Source organism: Tachypleus tridentatus, chromosome 10, assembly GCF_004210375.1.
Source record: "Tachypleus tridentatus isolate NWPU-2018 chromosome 10, ASM421037v1, whole genome shotgun sequence".
Lineage (NCBI taxonomy): Eukaryota > Metazoa > Arthropoda > Merostomata > Xiphosura > Limulidae > Tachypleus > Tachypleus tridentatus.
This window is the reverse complement of record NC_134834.1, coordinates 9,705,053-9,726,556: the sequence shown is the minus strand read 5'-3', so window position 1 is coordinate 9,726,556 and position 21,504 is coordinate 9,705,053. Positions and strand designations below refer to the sequence as shown.

General features: G+C 32.6%; 1 protein-coding gene across 1 annotated transcript in view; it reads right to left on the bottom strand.

The window, feature by feature from the left end:
- LOC143227943 (voltage-dependent calcium channel type A subunit alpha-1-like) overlaps positions 1-21,504 on the bottom strand; it is a 125,160-nt gene that overhangs the window by 30,184 nt on the left and 73,472 nt on the right. The window contains exons 29-31 of the mRNA XM_076459295.1: positions 2,291-2,374; positions 1,131-1,247; positions 231-296 (exon numbers count right to left, since the gene is read on the bottom strand). Of these exons, the coding sequence (XP_076315410.1) occupies positions 231-296; positions 1,131-1,247; positions 2,291-2,374 (267 nt within the window). The remainder of the gene's footprint in view (positions 1-230; positions 297-1,130; positions 1,248-2,290; positions 2,375-21,504) is intronic.

Sequence of the window (21,504 nt, the reverse complement as noted above, 5' to 3'; positions counted from 1 at the left end):
AACCATCTAAGACCCTGGGTTATACCAAATAACCTCCTTATAAATTACAGGTTACACAAACATAACCATCTAACACCGTGTCCTACCAAATAACCTCCTTACAAGTTAAAGGTTTCACACAACATAACCATCTAAGACCCTGGGTTCTACCAAATAACCTTTTTACAAATGAAAGGTTAGAGATAATATAACTATGAATGACGCTTGGTTCTAATAAATAACCTCTTTACCTGCATTCCTATGATGGCGTAGATGAAGAAAAGCATGGCAATGAGCAGACAGACATAGGGCAACGCCTAGAACATCCAAAAACATCATTAGATACATTAATATTCCTTTATATACAAAACATTTAAGAATTGTAATAAGGTTTATAACTGGAACTAAATGACCTATTTACATTCAGTTATGATGGGTCGAATGCACTCTTGGCAAGCTGTCTGCAAGGAAATGAGTTTTTATGACCAACTTTTGACCTATTCTTGTCTGACGGAACAGTGAGGCTTGACCGTTACTCTTGTAGTGTACCCCTGGTCTTCTCAACGTGTAGAGGGCGAATGTTCCTTTGACTGTAACAGGACGCGAACGGGGAACCCGAAGGTTGATAACCACTGGGCTACGTTCGATTTGACACCTCGTGAAAAAACAGAAATAGGTCTTCCCAACGCGTTGCTATAACGAATATGTTTTATACGTTGAAAATCAAACTTTTTTTTGCGATTGTTTGATAAATTGTAAGTTACTTATAATATTAAAACAATGTTATACATGCCTACATTGCGTAGTGATATAAACATTAACCACAAGCAGGTTAACTCACATCATTAACAAATTATAAATCATTTGTTGTTATTCCCATACACATCATGCACGATTGTCACTTCAGTTTGTTTGTTTGTAATTAAGTACAATGCTACGGGCTATCTTTGCTCTGCCCATCACGGGTATCGAAACTCATTTTCTAGCGACGTGAATCCACACACATACCGGTATGTCACTTGGGTATGGAGGGGACTTCTCGTATTATTTTGAAGAATTTGAAAGTGTCAGGTCAAGGTTCATGACCCATCAAGAACACAGATACGAATTTCGGTTTTAACTATTTAATTTTTAAACTATAAGAGACTCACTTTGAAAGACTGAATGAAGGTCCACAACAGAATACGAATGGTGTACCCCTGACGCAGAAGCTTGATCAGACGAGCGGCCCGAAAGAGTCTCAGCCACCCGACGTTGAAGAAATTGACCTGAAAAGTAAAAATTATATTTACCTCTGAAGCATAAGTTTAGCGGTACGAGTATTTCATACCACTCACGTTGAAGAAACACTTGCTGGACAATGTATGGACAAACAACGTAATTCATTATTGTTATATAGTATTAACAATTATTGGGGAAACAACGTGATTGATTATAGTTATACAGTATTAACAATGTATGGACAAACAACGTGATTGATTATTGTTATATAATATCAACTATATATGGACAAACAAAATGACTTATTGTTATATAGTATTAACAATGTATGGACAAACAACGTGATTGATTATTGTTATATAATATTAACTATATATGGACAAACAAAATGACTTATTGTTATATAGTATTAACAATGTATGGACAAACAACGTGATTGATTATTGTTATATAGTATTAATAATGTATGGACAAACAACGTGATTGATTATTGTTATATAATATTAACTATATATGGACAAACAAAATGACTTATTGTTATATAGTATTAACAATGTATGGACAAACAACGTGATTTATTATTGTTATATAATATTAACTATACATGGACAAACAAAATGACTTATTGTTATATAGTATTAACAATGTATGGACAAACAACGTGATTGATTATTGTTATACAGTATTAATAATGTATGGACAAACACCGTGATTGATTATTGTTATATAATATTAACTATATATGGACAAACAAAATGACTTATTGTTATATAGTATTAACAATGTATGGACAAACAACGTGATTTATTATTGTTATATAATATTAACTATATATGGACAAACAAAATGACTTATTGTTATATAGTATTAACAATGTATGGACAAACAACGTGATTTATTATTGTTATATAATATTAACTATATATAGACAAACAAAATGACTTATTGTTATACAGTATTAACAGTGTATGGACAAACAAAATGACTTATTGTTATACAGTATTAACAATGACAAACAAAATGACTTATTACTGTTATGTAACATTAACAATGAGTGTTCGAGCACAACTAACTTTAACTAACAACTTACCTCTATTTCCATTACTAGTGCATCCACTACACTCCCAACAACGGTAATGAAGTCGAACGTGTTCCAGCTATCTCGGAAATAATTCTTTGTTCATAAAGAAAATATTTAATGTTAGGTTTCGTTCTTGGTTAAGATGATTCGCTTATAAAACTTGTGTACACCATGTTTTTCATAACATAAAAACGTACCTGAGCCTAAGTTAGCGATAATAATGTATAACAAGAATATTATTTTAAAATATTATTTATTTAAGACCACGTGAAAGTGGACAATTTCAAAAATTGGAATGTAAACTTACAAGATTAAATTTTCAACATACAGTTTCTCCATAAACCAACACTCATTTTTAAATAGAAATTGAAAGCTGTCTAAAAATGTACAGTTAACAAAACATGCTTTTCTTCAGTTCATTTAAAATCAAATCTAGCCACGCATCTGGTTACTCTATCGACAAGCATTGCTGCATGCGAAATGCTCACAAAACTAAAGTGAAGGAAATTTGGTAATGTTTGTGTTTCTCGGTAATAATAAATATACATTGTGTTAAGATTTTCGTGTTACAGATAAATAAATTGATCTTAAAAGAAATTCAGTAAAAAATATCTATTATAAAAGTATGGTTTCAGTCTTAAGTGACACTGATGTTTATTACTATAAAAGTGTGGTTTAGTCTTAAGTGACACTGATGTTTATCACGATAAAAGTGTGAATTTTAGTCTTAAGTGACACTAATACTGTGCCACGATAAAAGTGTGGATTTTAGTCTTAAGCGACACTGATGTTTATTACTATAAAAGTATGGTTTTAGTCTTAACTGACACTGATGTTTATCACGATAAAAGTGTGGATTTTAGTCTTAAGTGACACTGATACTATACAAGTGTGGTTTTAGTCTTAAGTGACACTGATACTATACAAGTGTGGTTTTAGTCTAAACTGACACTGATGTTTATCACGATAAAAATGTGGTTTTAGTCTTAAGAGACACTGATGCTGTTTTTAAAAAAATCTCTTTAAGTTAAAATAAATTTTAAATAATTTAACTTAAATTTTAATATTCTTACTTTGAGTTATAAAAGTGTGAATATAATTAAATAAACCACGAGATGCTGATGACGTAGCAAGTTTTAGAGGTTATACATTAACTGTAATAATTAACCAGAAGGTTAGGACGGATATAACCAATAATAAAGAACATAAATTTTTTTGACTTTGTGTATATTATTGTGGTGTCCAAAATACAGACCATTAACCAATCGTTTTATATTTCCCAAAAGACAAAATAGGCTTCATGAGACAGTTATTCGACCCTGCTAACCTAATTTCTAACGCTGATGTAAGAAAATGTTTAGCATCTATATTAAGGTTCGAAAACAAAAATATTTGAACTTTCAAAATTCATTTACAGTGTGAAGATTTAAATAACGGTATTATATTGAGTTCGGAAGGTTAGAGTTTTTAGTATAATTTCTTGATATAAGATTACACCACTGGGTCTTATGTAATGTAATCTAGTGTCTGGAGATAAGACTACAGCACTGGGTCTCATGTAATGTACTGCCTTGAGATACGACTACACCATTGGGTCTTACGTAATGTATTATAGTGTCTTGAGATAAGACTACAGCACTGAGTGTTATATATTGTAAGTTAGTGTCTTGAGATAAAACTACAGCACTGCGTTTTATATAATGTAAGCTAATGTCTTGAGATAAGACTAGCAGCACTGGGTCTTTATATATATATATATCGTATATTGATTGTTTAAATTAAGCACAAAGCTACACAGTGAGCTACAGCAGTGTCATTCCGCATATATGCCGCTGTGCCCCTGGGGGCATGTATTAGGTTGTCCAGAAATGAATGTCGTGTTTGAAATTTGTAAAAGTATAAACCAGTGTTATAAAACATGTTGTAATGTAAAAGTATAAACCAGTGTTATAAAACATGTTGTAATCAAAGTAAGCACCGTCTGTTCCAACACAATGTTGTCAACGTGTAACAATACTGTTTATGTAAATGATGTGGAGTTTCTGTGGTCAATGAACTCCCTGAGTTTCTTCTGCAGCTGCCTGGTTTTAAAAGTGTTTATTGTTCAAAACGTTGTCAAAGTGCTTGAGAAAATAAAAATATGTATCGAAGAGGCCTGGGAAATAAGGTGGATAAGGCCCAACCTCGATTCCTAATTCGTTCAATTTTTGGAGCGTCATTCTTGACAGGTCTTATAACGCCCATTTTGTTGATCTTCAGTCAGTTCATGCTGAACCCACTTATCCAACTTTTCGTCTTTCCAGTCGCACTCAGATGGTTGACAATGCTTGACTTGCTTGTGCCTAGCCTTTCTACAAGCTCACGTACTGTTGTGCGAGGGTTAGTCTCAATTGCTTCCTTTAATGTGTTTTAATCTAAGAATGGCTTCCTTCCACGACCTTCGTGGTCTTCAAAACTTTCAACTCCATGTAGTAATCTGTGGAACCAACGCTAAACGTTGATGTTCGTGTAGTTTCGGTAGATTTTCGTCCAATTTGAAGTCGTAAAGAAAATTCAGACGAAAGTCCTTTTTGTCCATGCTGCCTTGGGAGTTGCAAAACGTACTTTGAGTGGAGTTGAAATAGCAGACAAGTAAGACATCTTGTAAGACAACAAGCGTTTGATTAAACCAACCATCGATAAGTTACTCAATATTCAGCTTCTAAATGTCATTGTGAAAATTCTGACATTTATTTCTGAACAACCTAATATATATACAGCCACGTGAAAAAGTTAGAACACCATATGAAAGCCTGTGTATTTGTGTAACATTTTTGGATATATAGATATTTAATCTCAATTTCAACAATACTGAGAGATTATAGGAATGAATGTAACTAAACAATTAAAACCGAAGAAAAGAATTTTCAAGATCTTCTGTAAATGTAATTCTACAAAAATGCATATTCTGAGGAAAAAGTTAGGACACCCCCACATTTAATCCCACTTAAAATGGCTCAACTCACACACAGGTGTATCACACCAGGTGCACATGATTTTAGAAGATCGTTACTCAGCATTTTGAATGAGGCTTGCCCTATTTAAACCTCAGACATTTAGTTTGGTGTACTCCTGACTGTTGAAGTAAGAGTGAGCACCATGGTGAGAGTAAAAGAGCTGTCTGAGGCCTTCAGAAAGAAAATTGTAGCAGCTTATGAGTCTGGTAAGGGATTTAAAAAGATGCCAAAAAAATTTGAAATCAGCTATTCCACTGTCCGGAAAATAGTCAACAAGTGGAGGGCTTTCAAAACAACTGCCAACATGCCCAGGTCTGGTCGTCCAAGCAAGTTCACCCCGAGAGCAGACCGCAAGATGCTAAAAGAGGTCTCCAAACACCCTAACATGTCATCACGCGACCTACAGCAGGCTCTCGCTACTGTTGATGTGAAAGTGCATGCCTCTACAATCAGAAAGAGACTGCACAAGTTTAACTTGCATGGGAGATTGCATGGAGGAAACCTTTGTTCTCTAAGAAAAACATCAAGGCCAGACTGAAGTTTGCTAGAGAGAATGTAGACAAAGACCAGGACTTCTGGAATAATGTTCTTAAGACAGATTAGTCCAAAGTTGAATTATTTGGACACCAGAACAGAGGACATGTTTGGCGTAAACCAAATACAGCATTCCAAGAAAAGAACCTCATACCAACTGTGAAGCATGGAGGTGGAAGTGTCATGGTTTGGGGCTGCTTTGTTGCAGCAGAACCTGGACAGCTCACAATCATAGAATCCACCATGAATTCTACTGTGTATCAGAGGGTGCTTGAGGATCATGTGAGACCATCTGTAAGAAAATTAAAGCTGAAGTGGAACTGGACCCTGCAACATGACAATGACTCAAAACATACCAGTAAATCCACCAAGGACTGGCTGAAAACTAAGAAAGGGAGAGTCCTGGAATGGCTGAGTCAAAGCACAGATCTTAATCCCATTGAGATGCTGTGGGGTGACTTGAAACGGGCTGTACATGCAAGAAACCCCTCAAACATCTCACAGCTGAAAGAATTCCGCATTGAGGAATGGGGCAAACTTTCTTCAGATCGATGTCAGAGACTGGTAGATGGCCACAAGAAGTGTCTCATTGCAGTTATTTCAGCCAAAGGGTGTAACATTAGCTATTAGGGGGGTAGGGTGTCCTAACTTTTTCCTCAGTTAGAATATGCATTTTTGTAGAAGTACATTTACAGAAAATATTGAAAAGTCTTTTCTTCAGTTTTAATTGTTTATTTATATTCCTATAATCTCTCAGTATTGTTGAAATTGAGATAAAATATCTATATACCCAAAAATGCTACACAACTACACAGGCTTTCATAGGGTGTCCTAACTTTTTTCACGTAACTGTATATACACATACTGCTGGTCAAAATCTTAAGGCCAACGAACATAAAGAAAAAATATGCATTTTGTGTTGTTAGACTCAACCACTTACTTGAGTAGAGCTTCGTTTGTTTGTTTTTGAATTTCGCGCAAAGCTACTCGAGGGCTCTCTGCGCTAGCCGTTCCTAATTTAGCAGTGTAAAACTAGAGGGAAGGCAGCTAGTCATCAACACCCATCGCCAACTCTTGGACTACTCTTTTACCAACGAATAGTGGGATTGACCTTCACATTATTTCGCCCCCACGGCTGAAAAGGCGAGCATGTTTGGTAAGACGGGGATGCAAACCCGCGACCCTCAGATGACGAGTCGCACGTCTTTACCCACCTGGCCATGCCGGGCCGAGTAGAGCATCGAAAGATGAAAATGAGAAGAGGGTAAATAAAAAAAAACAACCCTTTTTGGCGTTTAATGGGTAAAATGTGAAAACTATGAAATTAGCCTAAATACTAGATCTTCAAAAGATTAAGACCACACTGAACGAAGCTTTAATCGGTAAACACGTAACAAAATTTATTCCTTTGTGTTCAAGCATTATCGTTGTCAACATCTCCCACTGACATCTCCTCTGTTACATTGGGTAAAAACATGGCAAAGGCTAAAAAGTTGACAGAGTTTGAACGTGGCAAAATTCTCGAGCTGCAAAAGCAAGGTCTCTCTCAACGTGCCATCGCTGGTGAGATTGGGCGTAGTAAAACTGCTGAGGGATACGAAACGAGAATTTCAAGTGGTCGACCCAAGAAAATTTCGCCTACGTTGAGTAGGAGGATTCGACGAGTTGTCCGGCAAGACACCAGCCGATCGTTGAACCAGATTAAGGCCCTTACGGACGCTGAATGCAGCTAAAGAAAATTAAGAAAGCATCTACGAGAGAAAGGCTTAAATAACCGTAAACGTCTTCAAAGGCAACGACTACTTCCACACCGCGAAACAACTCGGTTAAACTTTGTTGAGAAGCACCAAACATGGGACGTAGAAAAGTGGACGAAGAGTTTGTTCTCTGATGAGAAAAAAATTTAGCCTGGATGGTCCAGATGGCTTCCAACGTTACTGGTACGATAAGGATATCTCACCTGAGGCATTTTCTACACGACACAGTGGAGGAGGTTCCATCGTGATCTGGGGTGCTTTCTCATTCCAAAGAACAATGGAGCTTCAGGTTATACAGTGGCGTGAAACAGCAGCTGGTTACATTGGCATGTTGGAGAGAGCATCCTTATTGACTGAAGGCCCTCACTTGTGTGGAAATGACTGGATCTTTCAGCAGGACAACGCTGCAATCCACAATGCCTGCAGGACAAAGGACTTTTTGATGGCGAATAACGTGATTCTTTTGGACCATTCAACGTGTTCGTCCGAACTGAACCCCATTGAAAATGTTTGGGGGTGGATGGCAAGGGAAGGCTATAGAAATGGACGTCAGTTCCAAACAGTGCATGATCTTCGTGAAGCCATCTTCACCACTTGGAACAACATTATAGCCAGCCTTCTGCAAACTCTTATATCGACCATGCCAAAGCAAATGTTTAGTGATGTCGAGAAACCCACTTGTTGAGAAATTTATATGCAAAAACGGCTCGTTTGGGTTGAGAAAATATTTACAAAGAAGAGCGAACAACGTTTCGACCTTCTTCGGTCATCGTCAGGTTCACAAAGAAAGAGATAACTGACCGGAAACTGACCACATGTTTGAAAGGGGTTGTGTAACTGAGTGTCGGAATGTAGAGGGCGGTATTAGATGTTTGAATATATAATTTTATTTATTTTATTATATTAATATAGGTATACAAGCGTTCCTTTATATTGGTTTATTTTGGGTTTAAGTTGTTGTATAAGTAAGGCTTCTTTAATTTTGCGTTTGTTTATGTTTTTCTTTATTTAGTATTTGAGTGTTTTCTATGGTTATGTTGTGTTTATTTGACTTGCAGTGTTCGAAAACGTGTGAAGGTGACTTTTTATGTTCTTTGAATCTGGTTTCCATTTTTCTACTTGTTTCTCCAATATAGAAGTCGTGGTAGTTATCACATTGTATTTTATAAATAATGTTGGTGTGGTGTTTGTCAGTGTAGTTTTTACATAGTATAGACCTCAGTTTTGTGCCTGGTTTTTGAATAAATTTGGTATTAACTGGAATGTCATATTTTGTTACTAGTTTTTGCCAAATGTTGGTTATTTGTTTGCTGATGTCAGGAATATATGATATACAGCAGTATATGGTTTTGTGATTTTTTGATTCGTGAGATATATTGACTTTAGTTGGTTGATTTTGCTTTCTGTCTAGGTGTGTGTGTATAATGTTTTCTACGGTTTGTGGAGGAAACTTATTGATGTTGGTGAAGTATTGTTTTATTTTGTCTAATTCATCGTTAATTTTATCTGGTGAGCATAGTTTTATGGCTGTGTTTATTTGGTTTCTTAGTATGTTGAGTTTTTGTTTTGTTTCATGTGCTGAGCCTTCTATGTAAAATATTTTCTCAACCCAAACGAGCTGTTTTTGCATATAAAGCAAATGTTTGCAGTTATTCAAAATGACGGCCATGCAGCTCACTACTGAGACCTCTTGTTGGGCATTTCCTACCCTGTTTAGGAACTTCTTTTTGGAATGGTCTTAAACTTTTGACCAGCTAGTATTTAGGCTAATTTCATAATGTTCACATTTTCCCGATTAAATACTAAAAATGTTTTTATTTTTATTTTCCCTTTTCTTATTTTCATCTTTCGAAGCTCTACTCAAATAAGTGGTTAGGTCTAACAACGCAAAATGCATATTTTTTTTTTATATTCATTGGCCTTAAGTACTAGAAACACGTTTAACTTTCTAACACGGTTAACAGCAACCTGCGTAAGTATATGCGTTTACACACCTTGTACGCGAATACAGATGATCAAAGGTTACGATATGGTGTATCATAGCAACTGTCATCTCTTTGGGGCTCAAGTGGTGGCAGTATATATGCACATATATATATATATATCCATATAAAGTGAAAGATATGCTTATAACTTTCCATACCACGAACCTTCGGACAATCTTTAGAGAACATCTGTCAACCATAATCTCCAGGATTTTCCTGGAATAACTAACCAAGTGTGAATGGATAAAACAACGCATATGGAGATAACTAGATTAAGGGATAAAATATATTCCAGTAAAAACATAACTCAGGCTGACGTCAACAAATGGTTTAAATAAAATATGAAAGGCTAAAGGAAACATTTAGAAGAACGACAGAAGACCTAAGGAGAGACAGATAGACTAAAATACCACCAAGAAGAATGTAATAGTCCTAATGTGATAGTAAATCACGTACAGAATTTCCTGTCCACTAACAGTGTACATCTACAAAGACTTGTTGTCATGTCTGTGCGAAACGGTTTCAAGAATGGACAGCCTTACTATAAACAGTACTAGAATGGACAATCGTGAAATAAACAGTACTAGAACGGACAATCGTGATATAAACAGTACTAAAATGGACAATCTTGATATAAACAGTACTAGAATGGGCAATCTTGATATAAACAGCACTAGAATGGATAATCTTGATATAAACAGTACTAGTATGGACAATCTTGATATAAACAGTACTAGTATGGACAATCTTGATATAAACAGTACTAGAATAGACAATCTTGATATAAACAGTACTAGAATGGGCAATCTTGATATAAACAGTACTAGAATAGACAATCTTGATATAAACAGTACTAGAATGGACAATCTTGATATAAACAGTACTAGAATGGACAATCTTGATATAAACAGTACTAGAATGGACAATCTTAATATAAACAGTACTAGAATGGACAATCTTGATATAAACAGTACTAGAATGGACAATCTTGATATAAACAGTACTAGAATGACATTCTTGATATAAACAGTACTAGAATGGACAATCTTAATATAAACAGTACTAGAAAGGACAATCTTGATATAAACAGTACTAGAATGGACAATCTTGATATAAACAGTACTAGAATGGACAATCTTGATATAAACAGTACTAGAATGGGCAATCTTAATATAAACAGTACTAGAATGGACAATCTTGATATAAACAGTACTAGAATGGACAATCTTGATATAAACAGTACTAGAATGGACAATATTGATATAAACAGTACTAGAATGGACAATCTTGATATAAACAGTACTAGAATGGACAATCTTGATATAAACAGTACTAGAATGGACAATCTTGATATAAACAGTACTAGAATGGACAATCTTGATATAAACAGTACTAGAATAGACAATCTTGATATAAACAGTACTAGAATGGACAATCTTGAAATAAACAGTACTAGAATAGACAGTCTTGATATAAACAGTACTAGAATGGACAATCTTGATATCAACAATACTAAAATGGACAATCTTGATATAAACAGTACTAGAATGGACAATCTGGATATAAACAGTACTAGAAAGGACAATCTTGATATAAACAGTACTAGAATGGACAATCTTGATATAAACAGTACTAGAATAGACAATCTTGATATAAACAGTACTAGAATGGACAATCTTAATATAAACAGAACTAGAATAGACAATCTTTATATAAACGGTACTAGTATGGACAATCTTGATATAAACAGTACTAGAATGGGCAATATTGATATAAACAGTACTAGAATGGGCAATCTTGATATAAACAGTACTAGAATAGACAATCTTGATATAAACAGTACTAGAATGGACAATCTTGATATAAACAGTACTAGAATAGACAATCTTGATATAAACAGTACTAGAATGGGCAATCTTGATATAAACAGTACTAGAATGGATAATCTTGATATAAACAGTACTAGTATGGACAATCTTGATATAAACAGTACTAGAATAGACAATCTTGATATAAACAGTACTAGAATGGGCAATCTTGATATAAACAGTACTAGAATAGACAATCTTGATATAAACAGTACTAGAATGGACAATCTTGATATAAACAGTACTGGAATGGACAATCTTGATATAAACAGTACTAGAATGGGCAATCTTAATATAAACAGTACTAGAATGGACAATCTTGATATAAACAGTACTAGAATGGACAATCTTGATATAAACAGTACTAGAATGGACAATATTGATATAAACAGTACTAGAATGGACAATCTTGATATAAACAGTACTAGAATGGACAATCTTGATATAAACAGTACTAGAATGGACAATCTTGATATAAACAGTACTAGAATGGACAATCTTGATATAAACAGTACTAGAATAGACAATTTTGATATAAACAGTACTAGAATGGACAATCTTGAAATAAACAGTACTAGAATAGACAGTCTTGATATAAACAGTACTAGAATGGACAATCTTGATATCAACAATACTAAAATGGACAATCTTGATATAAACAGTACTAGAATGGACAATCTGGATATAAACAGTACTAGAAAGGACAATCTTGATATAAACAGTACTAGAATGGACAATCTTGATATAAACAGTACTAGAATGGACAATCTTGATATAAACAGTACTAGAATAGACAATCTTCATATAAACAGTACTAGAATGGACAATCTTAATATAAACAGAACTAGAATAGACAATCTTTATATAAACGGTACTAGTATGGACAATCTTGATATAAACAGTACTAGAATGGGCAATCTTAATATAAACAGTACTAGAATGGACAATCTTGATATAAACAGTACTAGAATAGACAATCTTGATATAAACAGTACTAGAATGGACAATCTTGATATAAACAGTACTAGAATAGACAATCTTGATATAAACAGTACTAGAATGGGCAATCTTGATATAAACAGTACTAGAATGGATAATCTTGATATAAACAGTACTAGTATGGACAATCTTGATATAAACAGTACTAGAATAGACAATCTTGATATAAACAGTACTAGAATGGGCAATCTTGATATAAACAGTACTAGAATAGACAATCTTGATATAAACAGTACTAGAATGGACAATCTTGATATAAACAGTACTAGAATGGACAATCTTGATATAAACAGTACTAGAATGGACAACCTTGATATAAACAGTACTAGAATGACATTCTTGATATAAACAGTACTAGAATGGACAATCTTGATATAAACAGTACTAGAAAGGACAATCTTGATATAAACAGTACTAGAATGGACAATCTTGATATAAACAGTACTAGAATGGACAATCTTGATATAAACAGTACTAGAATGGACAATCTTGATATAAACAGTACTAGAATGGACAATCTTGATATAAACAGTACTAGAATGGACAATCTTGATATAAACAGTACTAGAATGGACAATCTTAATATAAACAGTACTAGAATGGACAATCTTGATATAAACAGTACGAGAATGAATAATCTTGATATATACAGTACTAGAATGGACAATCTTGATATAAACAGTACTAGAATGGACAATCTTGATATAAACAGTACTAGAAAGGACAATCTTGATATAAACAGTACTAGAATGGACAATCTTGATATAAACAGTACTAGAATGGACAATCTTGATATAAACAGTACTAGAATGAACAATCTTGATATAAACAGTACTTGAATGGACAATCTTGATATAAACAGTACTAGAATGGACAATCTTGATATAAACAGTACTAGAATGGACAATCTTGATATAAACAGTACTAGAATGGACAATCTTTATATAAACGGTACTAGTATGGACAATCTTGATAGAAACAGTACTAGAATGGGCAATCTTAATATAAACAGTACTAGAATGGACAATCTTGATATAAACAGTACTAGAATAGACAATCTTGATATAAACAGTACTAGAATGGACAATCTTGATATAAACAGTACTAGAATGGATAATCTTGATATAAACAGTGCTAGAATGGATAATCTTGATATAAACAGTGCTAGTATGGACAATCTTGATATCAACAATACTAGAATGGACAATCTTGATATAAACAGTACTAGAATGGACAATCTTGATATAAAGAGTACTAGAATGAACAATCTTGATATAAACAGTACTAGAATGGACAATCTTGATATAAACAGTACTAGAATGGACAATCTTGATATAAACAGTACTAGAATGGACAATCTTAATATAAACAGTACTAGAATGGACAATCTTGATATAAACAGTACGAGAATGAACAATCTTGATATAAACAGTACTAGAATGGACAATCTTGATATAAACAGTACTAGAAAGGACAATCTTGATATAAACAGTACTAGAATGGACAATCTTGATATAAACAATACTAGAATGGACAATCTTGATATAAACAGTACTAGAATGAACAATCTTGATATAAACAGTACTAGAATGGACAATCTTGATATAAACAGTACTAGAATGGACAATCTTGATATAAACAGCACTAGAATAGACAATCTTGATATAAACAGTACTAGAATGGACAATCTTGATATAAACAGTACTAGAATAGACAATCTTGATATAAACAGTACTAGAATGGGCAATCTTGATATAAACAGTACTAGAATGGATAATGTTGATATAAACAGTACTAGTATGGACAATCTTGATATAAACAGTACTAGAATAGACAATATTGATATAAACAGTACGAGAATGAACAATCTTGATATAAACAGTACTAGAAAGGACAATCTTGATATAAACAGTACTAGAATGGACAATATTGATATAAACAGTACTAGAATGGACAATCTTGATATAAACAGTACTAGAAAGGACAATCTTGATATAAACAGTACTAGAATGGACAATCTTGATATAAACAGTACTAGAATGGACAATCTTGATATAAACAGTACTAGAATGGACAATCTTGATATAAACTGTACTAAAATGAACAATCTTGATATAAACAGTACTAGAATGGACAATCTTGATATAAACAGTACTAGAATGGACAATCTTGATATAAACAGTACTAGAATGGACAATCTTAATATAAACAGTACTAGAATGGACAATCTTGATATAAACAGTACTAGAAAGGACAATCTTGATATAAACAGTACTAGAATGGACAATCTTGATATAAACAGTACTAGAATGGACAATCTTGATATAAACAGTACTAGAATGGACAATCTTGATATAAACTGTACTAGAATGAACAATCTTGATATAAACAGTACTAGAATGGACAATCTTGATATAAACAGTACTAGAATGGACAATCTTGATATATACAGTACTAGAATGGACAATCTTGATATAAACAGTACTAGAATGGACAATCTTGATATAAACAGTACTAGAATGGACAATCTTGATATAAACAGTACTAGAATGACATTCTTGATATAAACAGTACTAGAATGGACATTCTTGATATAAACAGTACTAGAATGGACAATCTTGATATAAACAGTACTAGAAAGGACAATCTTGATATAAACAGTACTAGAATGGACAATCTTGATATAAACAGTACTAGAATGGACAATCTTGATATAAACAGTTATAGAATGGACAATCTTGATATAAACTGTACTAGAATGAACAATCTTGATATAAACAGTACTAGAATGGACAATATTGATATAAACAGTACTAGAATGGACAATCTTGATATAAACAGTACTAGAATGGACAATCTTGATATAAACAGTACTAGAATGGACAATCTTGATATAAACAGTACTAGAATGGGCAATCTTAATATAAACAGTACTAGAATGGACAATCTTGATATAAACAGTACTAGAATGGACAATCTTGATATAAACAGTACTAGAATAGACAATCTTGATATAAACAGTACTAGAATGGACAATCTTGAAATAAACAGTACTAGAATAGACAATCTTGATATAAACAGTACTAGAATGGACAATCTTGATATCAACAATACTAGAATGGACAATCTTGATATAAACAGTACTAGAATGGACAATCTTGATATAAACAGTACTAGAATGGACAATCTTGATATAAACAGTACTAGAATGAACAATCTTGATATAAACAGTACTAGAATGGACAATCTTGATATAAACAGTACTAGAATGGACAATCTTGATATAAACAGTACTAGAATGAACAATCTTGATATAAACAGTACTAGAATGGACAATCTTGATATAAACAGTACTAGAATGGACAATCTTGATATAAACAGTACTAGAATGGACAATCTTGATATAAACAGTACTAGAATGGACAATCTTAATATAAACAGTACTAGAATGGACAATCTTGATATAAACAGTACGAGAATGAACAATCTTGATATAAACAGTACGAGAATGAACAATCTTGATATATACAGTACTAGAATGGACAATCTTGATATAAACAGTACTAGAATGGACAATCTTGATATAAACAGTACTAGAATGGACAATCTTGATATAAACAGTACTAGAATGGACAATCTTGATATAAACAGTACTAGAATGGACAATCTTGATATAAACAGTACTAGAATAGACAATCTTCATATAAACAGTACTAGAATGGACAATCTTAATATAAACAGAACTAGAATAGACAATCTTTATATAAACGGTACTAGTATGGACAATCTTGATATAAACAGTACTAGAATGGGCAATCTTAATATAAACAGTACTAGAATGGACAATCTTGATATAAACAGTACTAGAATAGACAATCTTGATATAAACAGTACTAGAATGGACAATATTGATATAAACAGTACTAGAATGGGCAATCTTGATATAAACAGTACTAGAATGGACAATCTTGATATAAACAGTACTAGAATGGACAATCTTGATATAAACAGTACTAGAATGGACAATCTTGATATAAACAGTACTAGAATGGACAATCTTGATATAAACAGCACTAGAATAGACAATCTTGATATAAACAGTACTAGAATGGACAATCTTGATATAAACAGTACTAGAATGGACAATCTTGATATAAACAGTACTAGAATGGGCAATCTTGATATAAACAGTACTAGAATGGATAATCTTGATATAAACAGTACTAGTATGGACAATCTTGATATAAACAGTACTAGAATAGACAATCTTGATATAAACAGTACTAGAATGGGCAATCTTGATATAAACAGTACTAGAATAGACAATCTTGATATAAACAGTACTAGAATGGACAATCTTGATATAAACAGTACTAGAATGGACAATCTTGATATAAAGAGTACTAGAATGGACAATCTTGATATAAACAGTACTAGAATGACATTCTTGATATAAACAGTACTAGAATGGACAATCTTGATATAAACAGTACTAGAAAGGACAATCTTGATATAAACAGTACTAGAATGGACAATCTTAATATAAACAGTACTAGAATGGACAATCTTGATATAAACAGTACTAGAATGGACAATCTTAATATAAACAGTACTAGAATGGACAATCTTGATATAAACAGTACGAGAATGAATAATCTTGATATATACAGTACTAGAATGGACAATCTTGATATAAACAGTACTAGAATGGACAATCTTGATATAAACAGTACTAGAAAGGACAATCTTGATATAAACAGTACTAGAATGGACAATCTTGATATAAACAGTACTAGAATGGACAATCTTGATATAAACAGTACTAGAATGAACAATCTTGATATAAACAGTACTTGAATGGACAATCTTGATATAAACAGTACTAGAATGGACAATCTTGATATAAACAGTACTAGAATGGACAATCTTGATATAAACAGTACTAGAATGGACAATCTTTATATAAACGGTACTAGTATGGACAATCTTGATAGAAACAGTACTAGAATGGGCAATCTTAATATAAACAGTACTAGAATGGACAATCTTGATATAAACAGTACTAGAATAGACAATCTTGATATAAACAGTACTAGAATGGACAATCTTGATATAAACAGTACTAGAATGGATAATCTTGATATAAACAGTGCTAGAATGGATAATCTTGATATAAACAGTGCTAGTATGGACAATCTTGATATCAACAATACTAGAATGGACAATCTTGATATAAACAGTACTAGAATGGACAATCTGGATATAAACAGTACTAGAAAGGACAATCTTGATATAAACAGTACTAGAATGGACAATCTTGATATAAACAGTACTAGAATGGACAATCTTGATATAAACAGTACTAGAATGAACAATCTTGATATAAACAGTACTAGAATGGACAATCTTGATATAAACAGTACTAGAATGGACAATCTTGATATAAACAGTACTAGAATGGACAATCTTGATATAAACAGTACTAGAATGAACAATCTTGATATAAACAGTACTAGAATGGACAATCTTGATATAAACAGTACTAGAATGGACAATCTTGATATAAACAGTACTAGAATGGACAATCTTAATATAAACAGTACTAGAATGGACAATCTTGATATAAACAGTACGAGAATGAACAATCTTGATATAAACAGTACTAGAATGGACAATCTTGATATAAACAGTACTAGAAAGGACAATCTTGATATAAACAGTACTAGAATGGACAATCTTGATATAAACAGTACTAGAATGGACAATCTTGATATAAACAGTACTAGAATGAACAATCTTGATATAAACAGTACTAGAATGGACAATCTTGATATAAACAGTACTAGAATGAACAATCTTGATATAAACAGTACTAGAATGGACAATCTTGATATAAACAGTACTAGAATGGACAATCTTGATATAAACAGCACTAGAATAGACAATCTTGATATAAACAGTACTAGAATGGACAATCTTGATATAAACAGTACTAGAATAGACAATCTTCGTATAAACAGTACTAGAATGGGCAATCTTGATATAAACAGTACTAGAATGGATAATGTTGATATAAACAGTACTAGTATGGACAATCTTGATATAAACAGTACTAGAATAGACAATCTTGATATAAACAGTACGAGAATGAACAATCTTGATATAAACAGTACTAGAAAGGACAATCTTGATATAAACAGTACTAGAATGGACAATATTGATATAAACAGTACTAGAATGGGCAATCTTCATATAAACAGTACTAGAATGGACAATCTTGATATAAACAGTACTAGAATGGACAATCTTGATATAAACAGTACTAGAATGAACAATCTTGATATAAACAGTACTAGAATGGACAATCTTGATATAAACAGTACTAGAATGGACAATCTTGATATAAACAGCACTAGAATAGACAATCTTGATATAAACAGTACTAGAATGGACAATCTTGATATAAACAGTACTAGAATAGACAATCTTGATATAAACAGTACTAGAATGGGCAATCTTGATATAAACAGTACTAGAATGGATAATGTTGATATAAACAGTACTAGTATGGACAATCTTGATATAAACAGTACTAGAATAGACAATCTTGATATAAACAGTACTAGAATGGGCAATCTTGATATAAACAGTACTAGAATAGACAATCTTGATATAAACAGTACTAGAATGGACAATCTTAATATAAACAGTACTAGAATGGACAATCTTGATATAAACAGTACTAGAATGGACAATCTTGATATAAACAGTACTAGAATGACATTCTTGATATAAACAGTACTAGAATGGACAATCTTGATATAAACAGTACTAGAAAGGACAATCTTGATATAAACAGTACTAGAATGGACAATCTTGATATAAACAGTACTAGAATGGACAATCTTGATATAAACAGTACTAGAATGGACAATCTTGATATAAACTGTACTAAAATGAACAATCTTGATATAAACAGTACTAGAATGGACAATCTTGATATAAACAGTACTAGAATGGACAATCTTGATATAAACAGTACTAGAATGGACAATCTTAATATAAACAGTACTAGAATGGACAATCTTGATATAAACAGTACTAGAAAGGACAATCTTGATATAAACAGTACTAGAATGGACAATCTTGATATAAACAGTACTAGAATGGACAATCTTGATATAAACAGTACTAGAATGGACAATCTTGATATAAACTGTACTAGAATGAACAATCTTGATATAAACAGTACTAGAATGGACAATCTTGATATAAACAGTACTAGAATGGACAATCTTGATATATACAGTACTAGAATGGAGAATCTTGATATAAACAGTACTAGAATGGACAATCTTGATATAAACAGTACTAGAATGGACAATCTTGATATAAACAGTACTAGAATGACATTCTTGATATAAACAGTACTAGAATGGACAATCTTGATATAAACAGTACTAGAAAGGACAATCTTGATATAAACAGTACTAGAATGGACAATCTTGATATAAACAGTACTAGAATGAACAATCTTGATATAAACAGTAATAGAATGGACAATCTTGATATAAACTGTACTAGAATGGACAATCTTGATATAAACAGTAATAGAATGGACAATCTTGATATAAACTGTACTAGAATGAACAATCTTGATATAAACAGTACTAGAATGGACAATCTTGATATAAACAGTACTAGAATGGACAATCTTGATATAAACAGTACTAGAATGGACAATCTTAATATAAACAGTACTAGAATGGACAATCTTGATATAAACAGTACTAGAAAGGACAATCTTGATATAAACAGTACTAGAATGGACAATCTTGATATAAACAGTACTAGAATGAACAATCTTGATATAAACAGTACTAGAATGGACAATCTTGATATAAACAGTACTAGAATGGACAATCTTGATATAAACAGTACTAGAATGGACAATCTTGATATAAACAGTACGAGAATGAACAATCTTGATATATACAGTACTAGAATGGACAATCTTGATATAAACAGTACTAGAATGGACAATCTTGATATAAACAGTACTAGAAAGGACAATCTTGATATAAACAGTACTAGAATGGACAATCTTGATATAAACAGTACTAGAATGAACAATCTTGATATAAACAGTACTAGTATAGACAATCTTAATATAAACAGTACTAGAATGGACAATCTTAATATAAACAGTACTAGAATGGAGAATCTAAATATAAACAGTATTATAATAACAATCATACATTGAGATTTCATTTGTTATTGTTTCACTGAATGAATTCTTTCTAATACTTTCAGTTAAATCAGCGTTTTCCAGGGTGCGTAAGTGATTAGGATAAAGTCAATAGTGCAGTGATGCAAAATAGTTTTCATATATTTCTTATTATTGAAAATAATAATTATTTACTACAACAGAAAACAACAAGTGTAGTAAGGGGGATGGACGACAAACAATTTGAAACGTCAAGACCGATACCAGTTTACAACAGAATTAATTTAAACTAAAAGGTTCTCCAACACGAAGCATCCATTGTATAACACTTTCTGATAAATCATGAAAGGTACATAATGAGAACAGAAACGTCCTGTTTCTATGAGGCTTAACACTTTTTTGTGAATAACGCTGTGTGAAGAATTACGGGCAACATTGTTTGACTTAACACCTTTTTGTGTGTTACGCTGTGTGAAGAATTACGGGCAACATTGTTTGACTTAACACCTTTTTGTGTGTTACGCTGTGTGAAGAATTACGGGCAACATTGTTTGACTTAACACCTTTTTGTGTGTTACGCTGTGTGAAGAATTACGGGCAACATTGTTTGACTTAACACTTTTTTGTGTGTTACGCTGTGTGAAGAATTACGGGCAACATTGTTTGACTTAACACTTTTTTGTGGATTACGCTGTGTGAAGAATTACAGGCAACATTGTTTGACTTAACACTTTTGTGTGTTACGCTGTGTGAAGAATTACAGGCAACATTGTTTGACTTAACACTTTTGTGTGTTACGCTGTGTGAAGAATTACGGGCAACATTGTTTGACTTAACACTTTTTTGTGGATTACGCT